Source organism: Gymnogyps californianus, chromosome Z, assembly GCF_018139145.2.
Source record: "Gymnogyps californianus isolate 813 chromosome Z, ASM1813914v2, whole genome shotgun sequence".
NCBI lineage: Eukaryota > Metazoa > Chordata > Aves > Accipitriformes > Cathartidae > Gymnogyps > Gymnogyps californianus.
This window is the reverse complement of record NC_059500.1, coordinates 22,471,808-22,492,241: the sequence shown is the minus strand read 5'-3', so window position 1 is coordinate 22,492,241 and position 20,434 is coordinate 22,471,808. Positions and strand designations below refer to the sequence as shown.

The 20,434-nt window shown below is 37.9% G+C and overlaps 1 protein-coding gene across 7 annotated transcripts in view; it reads left to right on the top strand.

The window, feature by feature from the left end:
• The window catches only part of APC (APC regulator of WNT signaling pathway), a 65,920-nt gene extending 46,108 nt beyond the window's left edge, over nucleotides 1-19,812 (top strand). For 2 of the 7 annotated variants that reach the window (XM_050912513.1, XM_050912512.1), the window contains 8 exons: nucleotides 1,612-1,710; nucleotides 4,568-4,643; nucleotides 5,842-5,937; nucleotides 6,823-6,962; nucleotides 8,233-8,310; nucleotides 10,937-11,053; nucleotides 11,731-11,945; nucleotides 12,371-19,812. In XM_050912513.1, the coding sequence (XP_050768470.1) occupies nucleotides 1,612-1,710; nucleotides 4,568-4,643; nucleotides 5,842-5,937; nucleotides 6,823-6,962; nucleotides 8,233-8,310; nucleotides 10,937-11,053; nucleotides 11,731-11,945; nucleotides 12,371-18,935 (7,386 nt within the window). In that variant the 3' untranslated portion in view covers nucleotides 18,936-19,812. Of the gene's footprint in view, nucleotides 1-1,611; nucleotides 1,711-4,264; nucleotides 4,644-5,841; nucleotides 5,992-6,822; nucleotides 6,963-8,232; nucleotides 8,311-10,936; nucleotides 11,054-11,730; nucleotides 11,946-12,370 lie in introns of all 7 variants that reach the window. The other 5 variants (XM_050912509.1, XM_050912507.1, XM_050912508.1 and 2 more) reach the window with 3 other exon arrangements.
• The last annotated feature ends 622 nt before the right edge of the window (nucleotides 19,813-20,434 follow it).

Below are 20,434 nucleotides of genomic sequence, written 5' to 3'. Positions count from 1 at the left end.
ATAACACCCCAGAAAAGACAAGTGATGCACAGTGCAGTTGCTCACCACCCGCTGACCGATGCCCCAGCAGCGATCCGCCCCTCCTGGCCAAATCTGCCGTTTATATACTGGGCATGACATTCTATGGTATGGAATATCCCTTTGGCTAGTTCGGGTCAGCTGTCCTGGCTCTGCTCCCTCCCAGCTCCCAGCTTCTTGCACACCTGCTTGCTGGCAGAGCATGGGAAACTGAAAAATCCTTGGCTTAAGATAAGCGCTACTTAGCAACAACTAAAACATCAGCGTGTTATCAACATCATTCTCACACTAAATCCAAACCACAGCACTGTACCAGCTACTAAGAAGAAAATTAACTCTATCCCAGCCAAAACCATGCATGAAATGTTCTGGATTCAAATGGGAGAGTGAAATGAGTATAATAATGTGCGTTTAAATATTTCAGTGTAACTAGAATTCTCTTCTGTCTAGAAAAACACTACATGAAGTTATTCCTACTTTTTACTTATAGTCACTTTCAACTTCAAATGTAAGAAGTTAAACTATATGAACAGCAAATACTCGGAGAGGAATAGTCGTCTTCTTTATGGTGCACCTAGAAAAAACATAGAAATTATTTCAAAGTGTCTTTCGTACAGTTTTCTTCAGTGTGTTATATATTTTTATTGAAAAAAATTGACACTTATTGATCCAGATAGCTTGAAAATGTTGTTTTGCAAATTAAGCTAATAATTTCATGAACAGATGTTAGCTTTTGTAGAGGATCAACAAAAGACTGGTGACTACCTCAGTAAAACAGTGTTCTGATACTAAAAGTGTTTGCTTAGTCAAATGTCAAACGCTAGTCAAAACGGGAAGGGAGGGACATAGTACAGGAAACTTCATAGATAGGAAGCAGAGAAAAAGAAAGAAAACAACAGCAAAATAAAGCAAAGAGTGAGTGGATAGAAGATGGTAAAAAAAGGAAAAATGTAAATACACAAAATGGATTAAAAGAGGACAAAAGTGCTAATAACTAAGTCTTGCTACTACAGGTAGGAGCATGCTATTTACAATAAATTCTAGGAAAATTACAGCAAATACTGTCAGCATTGTTTTAGCTTTTCACAAAAAACTGAAATAGATTATCCACTCATTATTTGCTTTTGATATGGGCAAACTGAAGTAGAGTTACTCCTTGTCCAGATGAATCTCTTTTTACTTGTCAGTTCTTGCATACCTGGTTGTGTTCTGAGGAAGTACAAACTTATTCCTATGCACTACATAATCTGACATAAAAGTTGAGGCTGCTTTTTTTCTCTGTGTAAAAGTTATAATTCGGTTTGTTGCAAAGTCCAAAGTTTCTCCTTCTTGGTGAAAGTAGTAATTATAAAATAATTCCATTGAAAATACAACTCTATTGAGACTTAATTTCAGGAAAAGTGGTTAATAAAACCCAGTTTAACAATGGTCTCTAAGTTGTGTCATGGCAGAGAGGACCTAACTTAACAAAAGTAAGTTGACAGTTCATTACTATCAGTACGTTTTCATGATCCAGTGCTGAAACTGCATTAGGCAATAGTTGTTTTTTCACTCAGACTTTGTTTTATACTGAATTGTTGTTTAAATTTGTAGGGTTCTGCTGCTCGAATGGACCACGAGACAGCCAATGTTATGAGCTCTAGTAATAACTATTCTGTTCCTCGCAGACTGACAAGTCATCTGGGTACCAAGGTAACCGAAGATTACAAACCACAGGTCGCTAATGCTACATTTTTACTAATACAATAACCTCGTTGTTTCTACCAATAGTACTAATATTAGCTGAACAATCTATCCACACATAGTAATTTTATGGAGTTAAAATTTTAGAATATTTTTTCAACTTTTAAAATCTATGCACAGAAATCCTTTTTTTTACTTGATGATGATCAGTTAAGAGTTGTTACAGTAAGGAAAAAATGATTGCTAGAAATTACAATCTAAAAAGCTTGTGATGTTGATTTGTAATCCATGATGAAAACTAACCCTTTTAAGAGCAGTTCTTCAGATACTTTTCCAGGGTCCAAATCCACAAAACAGATGCAATTGCTAAGAAATTAAATGGGGGGGGATGGGGGGAAATACGTAAGCTCTTCACGGTGATAAATGTCTGTTCACAAAAGACAGTGTTTAAAGTATATGTGCAGCATGAAAAGAGAGAGGAAGAAAAGGGCAAATCTGTAACACAAAACTGAGTTCATGAACCACTGGAGTTTACTGCATCTGGAATCAGCCGCAGTATAGATACTATCGGTGTTGTGCTGAGCACAGTCTTCTGGGAAGCAGGACCTGTTAGCTTGACATAGTATGAATTACTTTGGGCCTTAAAACAGCGTTATAATGTTGTAATTTCGGTCCTGCACTGTATGCATGTACCAAATGGAGGTGACATCAGCTAGTCTGTCTGTCTGCAAGTTTTCATTGCAAATTGTAGAATTCCCAAAAGCTGCAAACAACGGGAGAGCCCTGAAGGCAGGGAAGGGGACTGAGTGTGGAAGGATACAGGCAAAGAATTAGGTTGAACTGAGTGTTCTGTGGGGTAGGAAAAGCTCAATATTAATGCCTGAGAAGAAGGGAAAGTGGTAGAGATTCTAAATAAAGGAATGCATTTACAGATGCAGAAAGAGATGTGTCTGTGGGCAGTGTGTGTATACAGAGAGAGACAGACAAATAGTTTTTTAGTTTTTCCTATAATTTATTTGCCACAACCTGGAGGCTGCATTTTGGTGGCGGCGGCTTCAGCTTTATTCTCTGACAAAAACTTTACCTTCCAAATCCAAATAACACTGGATTAAAGCTGCCACTTGAAATATCTGTCAAGAGGCATGCTTTATAATCTTTATAGCAGATTAAATTCACTCTCCTTTAAGAATCCAAGTGGTTTGTTTTAATACTATATTTGATTTTTCCCAGACCAAGAAGACAGGATCTCCAAACTGGGATGCTAGGCTGTCATAAATTTGGCTCCAAGACTATTTCAGTGGATTTTGCATGTGATCATACAGTTTCACAGATTTCAAGAATTCTATTGCTTCAGCAATCCTATAGTATTTAAAGAAGTATATGTTAACAAACTTGCTGCTTAGTCTACCCACTGCTATCCAATTTTTTTGTAACTCAGTATTTGTACTCATCTTCATTTGAATTGTCTCTGAAGAAACCAAATAAAATCATTCATTGGTCTGGTAAAGTGCAAGTATCTAGTTACTAGTAGAAGACTTTGTCTAACAGTCCAAAGTTTCATTTCTTCCGTAGTTGGTACAGTCTAAAGAAACACACATGCTGCTACTTTACAGTTCCTTTTGATAGTTTCTTTATGTTATGCTTTGATTTTGAATGTTCCTGTTTATCTTGGCTTTAGGAGTTTGGAGTTTCTAGGTAGTATCTAAAATCATCCTCTACATCCTGTTATTCTACTAAAAGTTCACCAAGGGAATCCCTCAAGAATTGCTATTTTTTAATGAGAAATTTGGTTACTCCAAGTTAAATGTGTAATGCTGGGTTTTCATGGCTTGGTTTAATTTGACAAATGCTCAGTATTTTATATACAATAAATGAGCATTTGTTTACTTTACTGGTTTTATCCCTGTAAACTTGAAAAAGTGTTAATTTAACTCTTCAGTTTTGCATTTGCTGTAAGTAATCTGGTCTGAATGCAAATCAGTCATCATAACAAAGAAATGATTAGTTAATTTGAAATAGTTTTAAAGGAAAAATTCAAAACACATGGATGTCAGATTTTTTTTCACGCAATGTAAACTAAATTGTAAGCTAATGTAATCATTCTTATCCTTTGTCTAGAATAATTGTATTTAATACCACATAACAAACAGCTTTTCACTGAAGAACATCTTTACATGAAAGTGTGATTCATACAGAACATATTTATTTTGAGACAGAATTAATTTTAAATATATTTTAGATTTCTCAAACTGAAACACTTTCATTAGTATGTTTATTTAATCTTTTTGTACAATGGAAATTTAGAAGTCTTTGACATTGGTCTTGTAGATTAATACAGTTACATACAGCTACCACTCACTTCTTCTAGCCATTTAACCACTAAGGGAAAGTTATTAAGATTATGAATGCTGAAGTAGTAATAGTAATTAATTATTTCTAAATAGCACAGGTTTTTGCGCCATTAAATAAGGTGGTTTTGCTCATGTGTACCATTCAAATTTCATTTTAATTTAATGTGTATTTTTTAAATGTAACTGTATTTTTAAAATCATTTGACCTGCAGGTGGAAATGGTGTATTCATTGTTATCAATGCTTGGTACTCATGATAAAGATGACATGTCAAGAACATTGCTAGCAATGTCTAGCTCCCAAGACAGCTGCATAGCCATGCGTCAGTCTGGATGTCTTCCTCTCCTCATCCAGCTTTTACATGGCAACGATAAAGACTCTGTCTTGTTAGGAAACTCTCGTGGTAGTAAAGAGGCCCGTGCCAGAGCCAGCGCAGCCCTGCATAACATCATTCACTCCCAGCCTGATGATAAGCGAGGCAGACGGGAAATACGTGTGCTCCATCTTTTGGAGCAGATCCGTGCTTACTGTGAAACGTGTTGTGAATGGCAGGAAGCACATGAACAAGGCATGGACCAAGACAAAAACCCAAGTAGGTTCTGCAAGCAGTATAAAAATGTTTCAAGGATATATTGAAAACAGTGAATTTACAGAAAGTACAAATTTAATCCGACTACTTGTTGAATGTATGTGAGTTTTCTTATATGTGTGTGTGTATATATTTCTTTTTTTTAAGTTGAGATAGTGTTAGGAAATGGTATCTATTACAGATATGATAGCCTGTTTATAAACTTGTTATTTAAATCATAGACCTTGGTGTGCTTTCCAGATAATAATTCTAGTGGTTTATATTTATAATCTGTAAATTAATATTGAATATGTACTCATTCTATTTTACATTTTAATGGGTAATGAAACATATCTACATAAATAATCCCAAATTGCTTTTCATGCAGATGTCTTCAGGAGATAGCACATTTCGTTTAGGAGAGGAACAAAGAGCACAAATTAAATAATCTCAATCTATTCAATATAATATGAAGTGTTATTTATAATGCTGTATGTAAGAAATATTTCAGTATTAAAATACGAAAGAAGTGACTATATAAGTGAATAGGAGTTTTCTCAGGGAACAATTAGAAAAAAGATTTAACCTTCTGGATTGCTTAGCTGCTCTTCTGAATTGAGGGCATTTTGTAAATACAGGCTGTCGGTGTCTATGACAGACATACTACTGAAATCAGTGAGCTGCGTCATGGGTGTTGGAGTTTACTGCAAGAACCATTTAGCAGGAGCGGGGCTCTGAACAAGATGTACCAATACCATTTGTGCATTAGCCAGAATCTAGCTCACAAAAATATGAACTTAAAAACTTCTTGGTTATGAAACAAAGGGTTTAATTAACCATTCGTAAGGACATAACACCCAAATAAACAGCTTCATGTTAGGTCGTGTATTATTTAACGCCACCAGAATATTTAACCTATTGATTTGTTTCACTAAGATTCTTAATTTTTAAAAGTAATAATTTTGTACTGGGAGTCATATTTCTTACTTAATACATACATTTGGGATTCTCCCTAATTTCTTTTTCAGCATCAAATATATTTCTAGTACACACATTTGTTAGTAACATTCTTAGCCAATTGTCTGTTCGTGGATTACTGGGAAGATACAAACCCCGAACAAAACCGCAATTGATTTATTTTAAGATTAGATTTGCTTTGGAAAACTTATGAGCTAGACAAAATCACCTAGGAAATACTAATTGTTACCTATTTCTGGATCAGTGCCTGCTCCAGTGGATCATCAAATCTGTCCTGCAGTGTGTGTTTTGATGAAACTTTCATTTGATGAAGAACACAGGCATGCGATGAATGAGCTTGGTAAGACCCAATGTATTTCTTGGACTTCTTTTGAGAAGCTTGCTGGAAATGCTGGCGCTCCTTGTGTACCTCACTGGATATATGGCTTTTTTTACTACTAGTTTAAACAGATCATCAGTTCATTTGTGTCAGTTGTTGCCCTCTAAGTGATGAATGCAGTTTAAATTAACCAGACTATTTCACAGTGGATAAATAATTATGTCAGTTAGTCTGTTTTCTGGCATGAATTGTGAATTTTGGAAGAGTATAATTATTATGGAAATTAGCAATTTTAGAAGTGTTGGACTTACAATGGAGACTGCTTTCCAGGGTGGGAGGTTTTTTGTTGGTGTTTTGGGGTTTTTTGGTTTTTGTTGGTTTTTTTTTGTCCTGAGTTGTTTGCTGGTTAACAGCCTGAATTTTTTAGTCCATGCTCAGTAAATTCTGTGCATGCAATTTTCCTTAATTTGCCACTTTTCATTATAAATGAAAATATTCTATGTATTTTTCTCAGAAAATAACATTCAGTGATTAAATCAGTAATTATCAGATTTACTAAATAGCCTTTTATGTAACTGGTACAAGTTCATTGGTCAAACATGATTTTGGCTGGGTGGAATTAAAAGATGAGTGTGCTTCTTACTTCCTCATAACTCCTCCTGTTCCCATTTTCCCCTGAAATCTCAATGTCGTGCTGTCATACCTTTCAGCTGCTATCTAAGCACAGGATTCAAGATCCAGAGTCAGTATTTAACAATTTATTTACGTTTCTGAGCCTTCTGGTTTTCAGATGTTTGAGATTTGTTCTGTACATATAAATGCAATTTGCTCCTTGGTATATATGTACTGTACTCGTGATATTAGAATACAGATATTATTTATTTTCTTATTTGTTTGTTTTTAAAGGAGGTTTGCAGGCCATTGCTGAACTGTTGCAAGTGGATTGTGAAATGTATGGACTTACAAATGATCACTATAGTGTTACCTTAAGGAGGTATGCTGGAATGGCTCTGACAAACTTGACTTTTGGAGATGTGGCAAACAAGGTAAGAGTAGAATTTTAAACATGCGGTAATTTCAGTTCATAGCTATGTTTGAATTGTAGTTCTCAAGACAGGTGATGAAAATCTCCAGGATAGGATATTGAGTTTCAGCACAAGACAGAAGTTCAGAATACCTCTGTCATTCCGTCCTGTTCCTGACAGAGAGCACCACAAACTGAATGTTGTACCATGCAAGTATAGTATCAACTCTCATTAAATTAAATCGCTTTTGTCACTGCAAGTAAGGATTTTATCTATTGGCTTAATTTTTTTATGAGCATTAGATTAGTATAGCATATAATGATTATGGACCAATGATTATGGCTAGTGATTGATTTTTCTGAGGATGTTGAACTAAAACTGCTAATTGAGTCAGATTTTGTAAAGTTGTCAGTTATTTAACAATACTATTACTGTCTGATGAAATTTTGCAAACCTCTTCAGGCTGGAGCTTGCTTTTAAATATTTGGAGCATATCTGGCTCATAATGGGCACTACTTCAAATTATTATAAGAGGAAATAAGTTCTCTAATTGCTGACAAGGACCTTGCTTTCAAAAGATAGAAAGTTTCGATAACATCTTGCCCCAGAGTTTGCCAAGCTATGGATCTTAAAATAACTTTGTAGTGACAAGACTTTAATCTTTCTGCTGTAGAGGAAGACTAAACTACTCAGAGATATAAATGTACATGCTGTCCAGCTGACGAGTAGTACAGTTCTAACACATACCTTGTTTTTAATAGTTTTTAATTGTGCTTTGTCACAATTAATTTCCAACATAAGCGTTACAGTTTTTCAATTGCTATTGTATTCTTAAAAAGTTGTTCTTCAAGTGTCAGAAATTTTGTTATATTTGTGTCAGTTTAAATATTCATACTATTTTTCATACTATGTTTATTTGAAAGAAAAAAATATGATCGTGAGACTCAGTAGACAGTAGGTAACAACATATTGCCAGCTCACGGGTGATTTGTCTGGCACATAGTAAAGAAGGCTTCTAAGGTAGTAAAGTTCCAGATCAAGTCCTAGACCTGTTGTAAAAAATACAAAATTTAGCACTATTTTACCATTTACGTATTGTGCAGAATAGAAACTGATACTTACGCCTGACTTTTTAGTAGTTGTAAATCAAATATTTATTGTTGGCAACATATTTTACTAAGCTTTTATTGAACTTCAGCTATGATTAGCTTAAAATACCAAAACATTGCGCAGAAGCAAGCCACCTAATCTGTCATTTATTCACTTTCTTTTTTCTTCTGATTCCTAACAGGCTACGTTATGTTCTATGAAGGGCTGCATGAGAGCTCTTGTAGCCCAACTGAAATCTGAAAGTGAAGATTTACAGCAGGTAACGTCCTTTGGAGATGAAATATTTCTTTAGCTTGGACATTTCCATCACTTTGCATGCCATTAATTTCATTGCATTGTATTAAAATATTGTATTTCTGCTCTCCTTTCCTAATATTTACTTCCCTTCTACTCATTTGGCCTCGCCACCAGTTATTTTTATACTTGAATTCTGTCATCTTCATGAAATTTCTAGTGTGCTGTCCACAGCCAGCCTGCTCTTTTTGTAATTAGGCTCTCTCTGAAATGCGCTTCATTCCTCCCAGTCTGGTGTTTTGGGTTTTTGGGGTTTGTTTTTTGGTTTGTTTGGGGTTTTTTTTTGGTAATTGTTGTTCTTATGTTGTCTTGGCTGCCTTAACTTTGATGCAAAGTTTGTACCTGTACTCGTTCCACAAATTACGAAGTACAGCTTTCTTCTTGTAAAGCTTATCTCTGTTTTTTTACCAAAGCGCATAGAACACATGGGCTATAAAACTCACTTCTATGACCCTGATCTGTTAGTGGAAGTCCAGTTTTAAAGATATGTCTGAGTGATCTTGGATTCTCTAGTTTAGTTTACTAGTGATGGTGCTAATGGACTGGGATTACCTGCAGGGTTAATACAGTATTGTGGCTCCTCCTACAGTTGCAGCAAGTAAATAATAGGGGAGTAATAGTAGAGGAAGCTGTACTTCAAAAGAGAATCTGTATTTGACTTGACAAGTCATACATAACTACTCTCGACACCAGCACCTCCCAAAGACGCTTTCTAAGTATGAGCAAAGTGTTCGGTGTGACACCTGAGTGTCTCTTCCAATGGCTCCTGCTGTGTAGAGAAAATAAGGATGTGCTTGGGGTGATCCTGAGAGTTTAGAGTGCAGAACTGTTCTTCATTGGTATGGAACTTGTTTAAAACTATTAAATATTAAATTATAATCCATTTTAATTAATATATACTGTAAACAAACTGGAGCAGCTTTTGGAAGGGAAAACCCTGTTTTCCTTGCAGTTTGAGTGAATCATCAGATAAAAGAACGATTTTAAGTAAAATCAACTTTATCTCTTAAAAGACTGCTCACAAAAAATTTTGTCCACTAGAGGAGGAGCTAGCTAGTTACGACTGAGAAAATAATTAGAATTACAGTTGAGGTTATCGGGTAAACTCTCTGATTTAGTATTAGGGCAGATATTAAAAATATTTAGTATTCTTGAAAAGGAAGTCACAGAGACATGGGCCCTCTGACCCGTGGTGTGTCTCCAGCCACTGGCATGTAGACCCCCATACACACGTATGCACACAAAGCAGGAAGTCCCTTACTTAGGAAAAGTCAGAAATGGGATTTAATAAGAATATGGGACAGACTGTGCTCATCAGGCAAAGGGCGTGGCCATACAAGCATATCAGCCAGCCGACTGTTTAGATGCAACTGGGCCTTTCTGTCCCCTTATTCCTGTGTGTTCCCATGCTTGTACCTCCCCGAATCACCTAGATCCATCCTTTTCCTGCCTTTGGAACCTTTGGGTCCTCCAAACCCATAATAAGTCTTCTACAGTCCCAGAATGCTCTTCCCCTGGATCCCATAAAGTGTCCCACATCCCTAGGCCAGGACTTATGGACTGACCTGCCTCAGTCCAAAAGGTGCAGAGAGCTGCTCCCGTTCACTTCCCTGAATGGGTGTCACACCTGGGCCATGGGGCTGCGGGTCCCCTGGGAGAGCCCTGGAAAGAGCCCAGACAGGGTGCCCCCTCTCTGAGCCCTTAGTTTGGGTTCCCGCCTGCCTCTGGGCCCCTGAGCTCCCCTGGGCGTGTTGAGATGGGCCTCTGATGGGCTGATGGCTCCTGTGGTGGGCCTGGGGGCAGCCAGGCCAGGGTATTACTAGGTTCTTTCATCTGCCACTGCCTCCCTGTGCTCCCTTGTGGGTCTGAGCAGGGGAGCATTCATCACATAATCTAACAAATTTATGCACTTCTGTGACAATGGGAATATCCATAGGTAAAAGTTTCCTATCAAATGTATTTCATGAGGGATATACATGCTTACTGCAGCCTGTAAATGGATGGAGTTTAATATGTAATGACTGCCCACTATAGTGACAGTCTTATCTCAGTCTAGCTGCTGCCAAGGACAAGGACATGGCTATCTATCTTCTACAGATAACTATTGTGATTGTAAAAGACAGCGTATTTTAAAATACTTTAAAGAGCTTTATAAACATTAATCAAAGTAATCATACCATCTGAGAGACAGGCAAGTGTTACTCTGTCTTACAAGCAGAAAAGCTGAGAGAAAGATTATATAAATCTCCTGAGATTACGTTAAGTCCAGTGCAGACATCCAATCTGCACAAATCTGAATTTTTGGACCAATTTTTCAACCAGTGTGGAAAGCAGGGATCCTGATTTCAAATCTTTGTTTTAGGTAACCACACACAAAAACCAATACCTTTGATCAAACTTCATACTGAAATATTAGAACAGTCTAGCAGGCAACACAACAAAAAGCAGATTTTAGCAAATTTTAGTTCAGCAGCTGAACATGACCACTGTTAGTTAATCTATAGCATTCCAGAAATCCAGGAGGAAAGTCTGATAACCTGCTAAAGAAGTAGCTATATTGAGTTACATTATTTTTCTTTCATGTTTTGCAGGTCATTGCAAGCGTGTTGAGGAACTTGTCCTGGCGAGCAGATGTAAACAGTAAAAAGACTCTAAGAGAAGTTGGAAGTGTGAAAGCATTGATGGAATGTGCTTTAGAAGTTAAGAAGGTATCCTGTATAAATGATTGCGATAAATGCAATCTCTCCAAAATTTATTTTACACAAACCACAAATATTATTGTCCTTTTTGATAAAAGGAGTTGGTCAGATATTTTGGGTGGTTTAGGTAACTTCCTTTGAAGAAGAGAGTTGCTTTGAGTTAACATAGCAGCAGACCACAACATAGCAGTGACATCTCAAAACTATTAGTATTTCTGTAATTTTATTTGGGGGTTGACAGCTATTGCTCTTCAGTTTCATGAGCTGTGCTGTTGAAATAGCCTTTTTTATAATTTTGCAATTTAATAAAACCTCTTTTGAGTTAATGAATAAATAACTACCACTTCTGTAATTTTCTAGATATATTTTTGGTATCCAGACAGGATTATATTCCATCCCAGAGTCTCCTGCCAGCTAGTGTTCAAGCCATTTTTACCGTTATAGCAGCTAACAAGTATTGTGGCACATATTTCTGAAAACTTCAGGGCAAGCAATGCCAAATCCATAGCTGAAGGAAGGAGAGAAGCGAACAAAAGTATTTATGTGTGCACTGCTGCCTGCATCTAGCTTACCAGCCCAGAAAGCAGAAATTGGAACATACATAACTCCTTGAAGCTAACTTACGTATTTCTGAGAGCTTGTGATCAATAGCTGAAAACTTCTCTGTCGTTTTGTTATTTTCCTAGGAATCCACCCTAAAAAGTGTTCTGAGTGCCTTATGGAATTTGTCAGCACACTGTACTGAGAACAAAGCTGATATATGTGCTGTTGAGGGTGCTCTTGCATTTCTAGTCAGCACACTGACATACCGGAGCCAAACAAACACTTTAGCCATCATAGAAAGTGGAGGAGGAATATTAAGAAATGTTTCTAGCTTAATTGCTACTAATGAGGACCATAGGTGGGTATACGTTTTCTGAAAATCTTTAGCAGTTCCACATGTATATTAAGTAGACAGTTTCTGTGACTGAGTCTTAATATGAATGCATGTATTAAGTATAGTAATTAAGTACAGTTAATTTTTAATGCATTTGATAAGGCAAGTATTTCACTTACATAACAGGAATATGCAAACAGATTAATACCTACTGCTTGTTAATGATGAACTGCACTTAAAGCTAACTATTCATATTTGTAATAGGATTTAATTAGCATTCAGATGAAAGCTAGAGGAAATATAAGATAAATTTGCACTGGTGGAGAATTCATGATTATCCTTTCTAAGGGCAAAACTTTCCTCTAGCATAATAGGTTTTTGTTTTGCTTTGTCTCTTATCCTTTTGAAATGCCACTTACTGATGTTCATTTTCAATTACTCAACACCAGGCAAATCTTGCGAGAGAACAGCTGCTTACAAACCTTGTTACAACACTTGAAGTCACACAGTTTGACAATAGTCAGTAATGCATGTGGGACCCTGTGGAATCTTTCTGCACGAAATGCAAAGGATCAGGAGGCACTGTGGGACATGGGAGCAGTCAGCATGCTGAAAAACCTCATTCACTCAAAACACAAAATGATAGCCATGGGTAGTGCTGCAGCTCTAAGAAACCTCATGGCAAACAGGCCAGCAAAATATAAGGATGCCAACATTATGTCTCCAGGATCAAGCTTACCATCTCTTCATGTCAGAAAACAAAAGGCACTGGAAGCAGAATTAGATGCTCAGCATTTATCAGAGACTTTTGACAACATTGATAATTTAAGCCCGAAAGCATCTCACCGTAATAAGCAGAGACATAAGCAAAACATATACAGTGAGTATGTCTTGGACTCCAGTCGGCATGATGATGGTGTATGCAGATCAGAGAGTTTTAATGCTGGTAATATGACTGTACTTTCGCCATATTTAAATACTACAGTATTGCCTGGCTCCTCCTCTTCCAGTAGAGGAAACATAGAAAATTCTCGATCTGAGAAAGACAGAAGTCTTGATAGGGATAGAGCAGTAGGTTTAAATACCTATCATCCAGCTGCAGAGAATACTGGGAACTCCTCTAAGAGAATAGGAATGCAGATTTCTACTGCTGCAGCTCAGATTGCCAAAGTTATGGAAGAAGTAACAAGCATGCATATTCCACAAGAAGACAGAAGTTCTGGTTCCACTTCTGAAATGCATTGTTTGACAGAAGACAGAAATGCCCCGAGGAGATCAGCCACTGCCCATACTCACTCAAATACATACTTTCCTAAATCTGAGAATTCAAACAGGACATGTCCTGTGCCTTATACAAAAATGGAATACAAGAGAGCTTCAAATGATAGTTTAAATAGCGTCAGCAGCAGTGATGGCTACGGTAAAAGAGGGCAAATGAAACCTTCCATTGAATCTTACTCCGAAGATGATGAAAGTAAATTTTGTAGTTACGGTCAATATCCAGCTGACTTGGCACATAAGATTCATAGTGCCAATCATATGGATGACAATGATGGAGAGCTAGACACTCCTATTAATTATAGTCTTAAATACTCAGATGAACAGTTAAATTCTGGAAGGCAAAGTCCCTCTCAGAATGAAAGATGGGCAAGGCCTAAGCATATAATAGATGATGAAATGAAACAAAATGAACAAAGGCAGTCAAGGAGCCAAAATGCAACCTACCCTGTGTACACGGAAAGTGGAGATGATAAACACATGAAATATCAGTCACCTTTTGGACAGCAAGAGTGTGTTTCTTCCTTTAGATCAAGAGGATCCAATGGTTCAGATCAGAACAGAGTAGGCTCAACTCTTGGAATGAATCAGAAAGTAAACCAGTCCTTGTGCCACATTGATGATTATGATGATGATAAGCCAACCAACTATAGTGAACGTTATTCTGAGGAGGAACAACATGAAGAGGAAGACAGACCAACTAATTATAGCATAAAGTACAATGAAGAGGAACATCATGTTGATCAGCCTATTGATTATAGTTTAAAATACTCAACAGAAGTTCCTCCTTCTCAGAAGCCATCTTTTACTTTTCCAAAGACTTCTTCAGTGCAAAGCACTAAAACTGACCATATTTCCTCAAGCAGTGGGAGCACGTCAGCCCCCTCAGCTGGTTCAAAGAGACAGAATCAGCTTCACCCAAATTCTGCACAGAGCCGAGGTGGTCATGCACAAAAGACTGCCTCCTGTAAAACTCCCTCTATTAATCAGGAAACTATACAAACTTACTGTGTGGAAGATACCCCAATATGTTTTTCAAGGTGTAGCTCTTTGTCATCTTTGTCATCAGCTGAAGATGAAATAGGACGTGATCAATCCACACGTGTGACAGATGCCAATAACACACTACAGATAGCGGAACTAAAGGAAAACAGTGGGACTCTATCTACAGAAGGTGCAGTAAGTGAAATCACATCAACATCACAACACATCAGAACAAAATCCAGTAGACTTCAGACTTCTAGTTTGTCTCCTTCTGATTCCTCTAGACATAAAGCTGTTGAATTTTCTTCAGGTGCCAAATCTCCCTCAAAGAGTGGTGCACAGACTCCTAAAAGCCCACCAGAACATTATGTGCAGGAAACACCACTCATGTTCAGCAGATGTACTTCTGTAAGTTCCCTGGATAGTTTTGAAAGCCGTTCAATTGCTAGTTCCGTTCAAAGTGAGCCTTGCAGTGGAATGGTAAGTGGTATTATAAGTCCCAGTGACCTTCCAGACAGCCCTGGACAAACAATGCCTCCAAGCAGAAGTAAAACACCACCCCCTGCTCAAGGAGTTCAAGTAAAAAGAGATGTAGCTAAAGGTAAAGTACCTAGTGGAGAAAAGAGAGAGCCTGGTCCTAGACAGGCAGCTGTAAATGCAGCTGTTCAGAGAGTTCAGGTACTGCCAGATGCTGATACATTATTACATTTTGCTACAGAAAGCACACCGGATGGGTTTTCTTGCTCTTCTAGTCTGAGTGCTCTGAGTCTTGATGAGCCGTTTATACAGAAAGATGTAGAGTTAAGAATAATGCCTCCGGTTCATGAAAATGAACATGGAAATGAAGCAGAACCTGAACAGTCAGATGATACAAAGGATAACCAAGAGAAGAAAGCGGAGAAGCCTACTGATGCAGAAAAAGACATTCTGGATGATTCTGATGATGATGATATTGAAATACTGGAAGCGTGTATTATTTCTGCAATGCCAACAAAGTCTTCACGTAAAGCCAAAAAGCCTTCTCAAGCATCTGCTCCAAAAATACCTCCTCCTGTAGCCAGAAAGCCCAGCCAGTTGCCAGTTTACAAACTTTTGCCTTCACAAAGCAGACTGCAATCCCAAAAGCATGTGAGTTTTACACCGGGAGATGATATGCCACGGGTATATTGTGTTGAGGGTACACCAATAAATTTTTCAACAGCTACATCTCTGAGTGATCTCACCATAGAATCGCCCCCGAGTGAGTTGGCCAATGTAGACAGTGTGGGTACGGGAGCAGAGTCAGGGGAATTTGAAAAGCGAGACACCATTCCTACAGAAGGTAGAAGTACTGATGACTCTCAGAGAGCAAAAAGCTCAACTGTGACTACCCCAGGCCTGGATGATGACAAAACAGAAGAGGGTGATATTCTGGCTGAGTGCATTAACTCAGCTATGCCAAAAGGAAAAAGTCACAAACCTTTCAGAGTAAAGAAGATAATGGATCAAATTCAACAAGCATCTTCATCTCTAAGTAATAAAAACCAACCAGAAGGTGAGAAAAAGAAGCCAACATCACCAGTAAAGCCTGTTCCCCAAAATAATGAATACAGAACACGTATAAGAAAAACCACAGAGCCTAAAAGCAATATTAATAATGAAAGAAGCTATCCAGAGAACAGAGACGCGAAGAAACAGAATCTTAAAAATAATTCAAGAGATTTTAATGACAAATTGCCAAATAATGAAGAGCGTGTAAGAGGAAGCTTTGCATTTGATTCCCCTCATCATTACACACCTATTGAGGGAACTCCTTATTGTTTTTCACGGAATGATTCCCTAAGTTCTTTAGATTTTGATGATGATGATGTTGACCTTTCAAGGGAGAAGGCAGAATTAAGACAAGGAAAAGAAGCAAAGGAAACGGAAACTAAAGACTGCACTAATCCAGAACAGTCTTCAAATCAGCAACCAAGTAACAGGACACAAGTTTGTCAGAAACACCCAACGGGCAGAAGCCAGCCTAAAACTTTCTCTCAGTCAACTAAAGATATTCCAGACAGAGGAGCAGCTACAGATGAGAAAATGCAGAATTTTGCTATTGAAAACACACCTGTTTGTTTTTCTTGCAATTCATCTCTTAGTTCCCTCAGTGATATTGACCAAGAAAACAATAACAACAAAGAAGGAGAACCTGCAAAACATACTGAGGCTCCTGACTCACAGATGGAATCAAACAGACCACAGACTTCTGGTTATGCACCTAAGTCATTTCACGTTGAAGATACTCCTGTATGTTTCTCTAGAAACAGCTCTCTGAGTTCTCTTAGTATTGACTCAGAAGATGATCTTTTGCAGGAATGCATTAGTTCTGCTATGCCTAAAAAGAAAAAACCCTCAAGAATAAAGAGTGAAAGTGAAAAAAATAATTCCAGAAATACAGGTGGTATTTTGGCAGAAGATTTAACACTGGATTTGAGAGAGATACAGAGGCCGGATTCAGAACATGGTTTCTCACCTGATTCAGAGAACTTTGACTGGAAAGCTATACAAGAAGGTGCAAATTCTATAGTTAGTAGCTTGCATCAAGCTGCAGCTGCTGCATCACTATCTAGACAAGCTTCATCAGACTCTGATTCTATCCTTTCATTAAAATCTGGTATTTCTCTAGGGTCACCATTTCATCTTACTCCAGACCAAGAAGAAAAACCTTTCACTAGTAATAAAGGTCCAAGAATTCTTAAGCCAGGAGAGAAGAGTACACTGGAGTCTAAAAAAATAGAATCTGAAACTAGGGGAATCAAAGGAGGGAAGAAAGTGTATAAAAGTATAATTACAGGAAAAGCTCGCTCCAATTCAGAAGTTTCAAGCCAGTTGAAGCAACCACAACAGACAAGTGTGCCTTCAATTTCACGTGGTAGGACAATGATCCATATTCCAGGAGTTCGAAACAGTTCTTCAAGTACTAGTCCTGTTTCCAAAAAAGGTCCCCCACTCAAAAACACGAACTCCAAGAGTCCGAGTGAAGGCCAAAGTTTGACTAGTTCTCCAAGAGGAGTCAAGTCGTCAGTGAAACCTGAGCCAGCTCCTGTAACTAGGCAACCATCAGGGTTGAACCAGAGTGGATCAAGTAAAGGACCTTCCAGATCAGGATCTAGAGACTCCACTCCTTCTAGACCTCAACAGCAGCCATTAAGTAGGCCTCTGCAATCTCCTGGCCGAAACTCAATTTCCCCAGGAAAAAATGGTATAAGTCCTCCCAACAAACTGTCGCAGTTGCCAAGGACATCATCTCCTAGCACAGCTTCAACAAAATCTTCAAGTTCAGGTAGAATGTCATATACATCACCAGGCAGGCAGATGAGCCAGCAAAACCTTACAAAGCAAACTGCCTTACCTAAGAGTACCAGTAGCATTCCACGAAGTGAGTCTGCTTCAAAAGGGTTAAACCAAGCTCTCAGCAGTGGTGGATCAAACAAAAAGACTGAACTATCCAGAATGTCATCTACAAAATCTAGTGGAAGTGAATCTGACAGATCCGAGAGACCTGTTCTCGTTCGTCAGTCAACTTTTATTAAAGAAGCTCCGAGCCCAACTCTAAGACGGAAATTAGAAGAGTCAGCTTCATTTGAATCTCTGTCTCCTTCCAGGCCAGATTCTCCCACAAGGTCCCAACTACAGACCCCAGTTTTAAGTCCGTCTCTTCCTGATATGTCTTTATCCACTCATTCAACTGCCCAGACTAGTGGTTGGCGAAAATTACCCCCTAATCTGAGCCCTTCTGTAGAATATGATGGGAGACCCGCAAAACGTCATGATATAGCTCGTTCTCATTCTGAGAGTCCATCTAGATTGCTGATCAATAGATCAGGAACATGGAAGCGTGAGCATAGTAAGCATTCCTCGTCACTTCCTCGTGTAAGCACTTGGCGAAGAACTGGAAGTTCCTCATCAATTCTGTCAGCTTCTTCAGAATCCAGTGAAAAGGCAAAAAGTGAAGATGAAAAGCAACATGGAAGTTCTCTTTCTGGACATAGGCAAAGTAAAGAAAGCCAAGCACCAGCAAAAGGTACTTGGAGAAAAATAAAAGAAAATGAAATTCCTCAGATAATGAATGATCCTCAGCATTCTTCCTCGGGTGCCACAAATGGCTCCGATGCCAAAACTCTCATCTATCAGATGGCACCAGCTGTCTCTAAGACAGAGGACGTGTGGGTGAGGATAGAGGACTGCCCAATTAACAATCCTCGATCTGGAAGGTCCCCAACTGGAAATACTCCCCCTGTTATTGACAGTGTTTCAGAGAAAGGGGGTATGAATGGTAAAGATTCTAAAGAGATTCAAGAAAAACAAACCCCAGGGAATGGAGGTGTTCCTGTTCGTACCATTGGTTTAGAAAACCGTCTGAACTCTTTCTTTCAGATAGACAGTCCAGACAAGAAAGGCACTGAAACAAAGCCTCTGCAGAATAATCCTGTTCCTGCACCAGAAAATAATGAAAGTACTCTAAGTGAGCGTACACCATTCAGTTCCAGCAGCTCAAGCAAACATAGCTCCCCCATTGGTGCTGTTGCAGCAAGAGTGACTCCTTTCAACTACAATCCAAGCCGCAGGAAGAGTAGTGTGGACAATAGTTCAGCTCGGCCATCACAAATACCAACACCAGTAAATAACAGCACGAAGAAACGTGACTCCAAGTCTGAAAATCCAGACTCCAGTGGAACTCAGAGTCCTAAACGTCACTCTGGCTCTTACCTGGTAACTTCTGTTTAAGTGCAACAAAAACTAAATAAAACTGATGTATTATATACAGCAGCTATTTAGAAATTTTGTTTCAAATGAAACTAAACGATTGGGGATTGATTTTTTGTTGTTTTTATTTGTTGTAAATAGGTTTGATTCTTGTTAGACGGTCCTTGTTCTGGAAGCCATATTTGATAGTATACTTTGTCTTCACTGGTAATATTTTGGAGGAATACCTGATTGACAGTTTGGAATAAAATTGCTAACGCAAGTATATTTGTACAGTATGTTTAACATGTATTTAATTAGCGTCCCATCCCATAATCCTTTAAATATTGCTTGTCATTGAAATCATGGGACATTGCAGATAGAGATGATAGTCATATTGCTTTATCAATCATTTCTAGATTACAGACTGACTAAACCACATCAGGGAAGAATTGGTATTATTTATGCAAAAAAGTATACTCAGTTTTAGTATTTGTGAGTCCATCTAACCCCATAATTAATCATGTGGCTGTGAAATTCACAGTAATATGGTTTCTGCTGAACAAGCTTTCCCAGCCTGCTTTTCTGCATGAATGGAACTGATGGTTCATTTTCTGAAGTAATGATTAACATTTCTGTGGTCACATAATGTGCATAGATAGTTATGGTGTAACAATTTACACTTTCTTTGTGCTCTGCAAAAAAAAAAAAAAGGAAAACTGTGTAACTGTAAAACCTTGAACAAAATTATTTTACCTGAATTAGATTTTATCTTAAAGTAGGTAGAGTTTTTTTGCTATGCTGTAACTTGTTGTATATTCTGGTATTTGAGGTGAGATGGCTGCTCTTTTATTAATGAGACATGGGTGATGTCTCAACAGAGACTAAAATGAACATTTCAGAATAAATTATTACTATATGTAAATTGTGTGTGTTACTTCTGCATTACATAAAAATACAGTATTTTATTTTGAGATTTCACCATATAACATGTTGTATAATGCACTTACACTTAAGGCCTGATCCAGCAGAATCTTGCACCTCCAATATTCGTTCTTCCTTATCACTGACAAATGGCTGTTGTAGGATGCTTATAACAGTTGCAGGATCAGGCCCTAGGTCTTCTGTAATATATTTGTAATTGAGACAGTTTCACACATCTCAGGTGCATAACAAGGCTAAAGGCAGGGTATTTCCAGTAGCCAAGCAGTGTAATTGTTTTCATGACTGCAAGCCTGAAACAATATTGTATCTATAAAAATAATATTTGTAAAACAAGATTTTTTTAATTGGGGGAAATAATGTAGAATGTGAAATAGTGACTATAAGATGAAATTTTAATTCTATTTGAAATCTTCATGCATTTTTTTAATTTATTTTTAAAAAATGATGAAGGGGAAAATATTACAAGAATCCCACGGCAGCAACAAGTTTGTTATCATAGTAGAAAAACAATTTTATACACAAACCAGGACATTTGCTGCCTGAAGCCTTTTTCATGCGAATATGGTTTGTGCTAGAACAATGCCGAAAAGACAGAC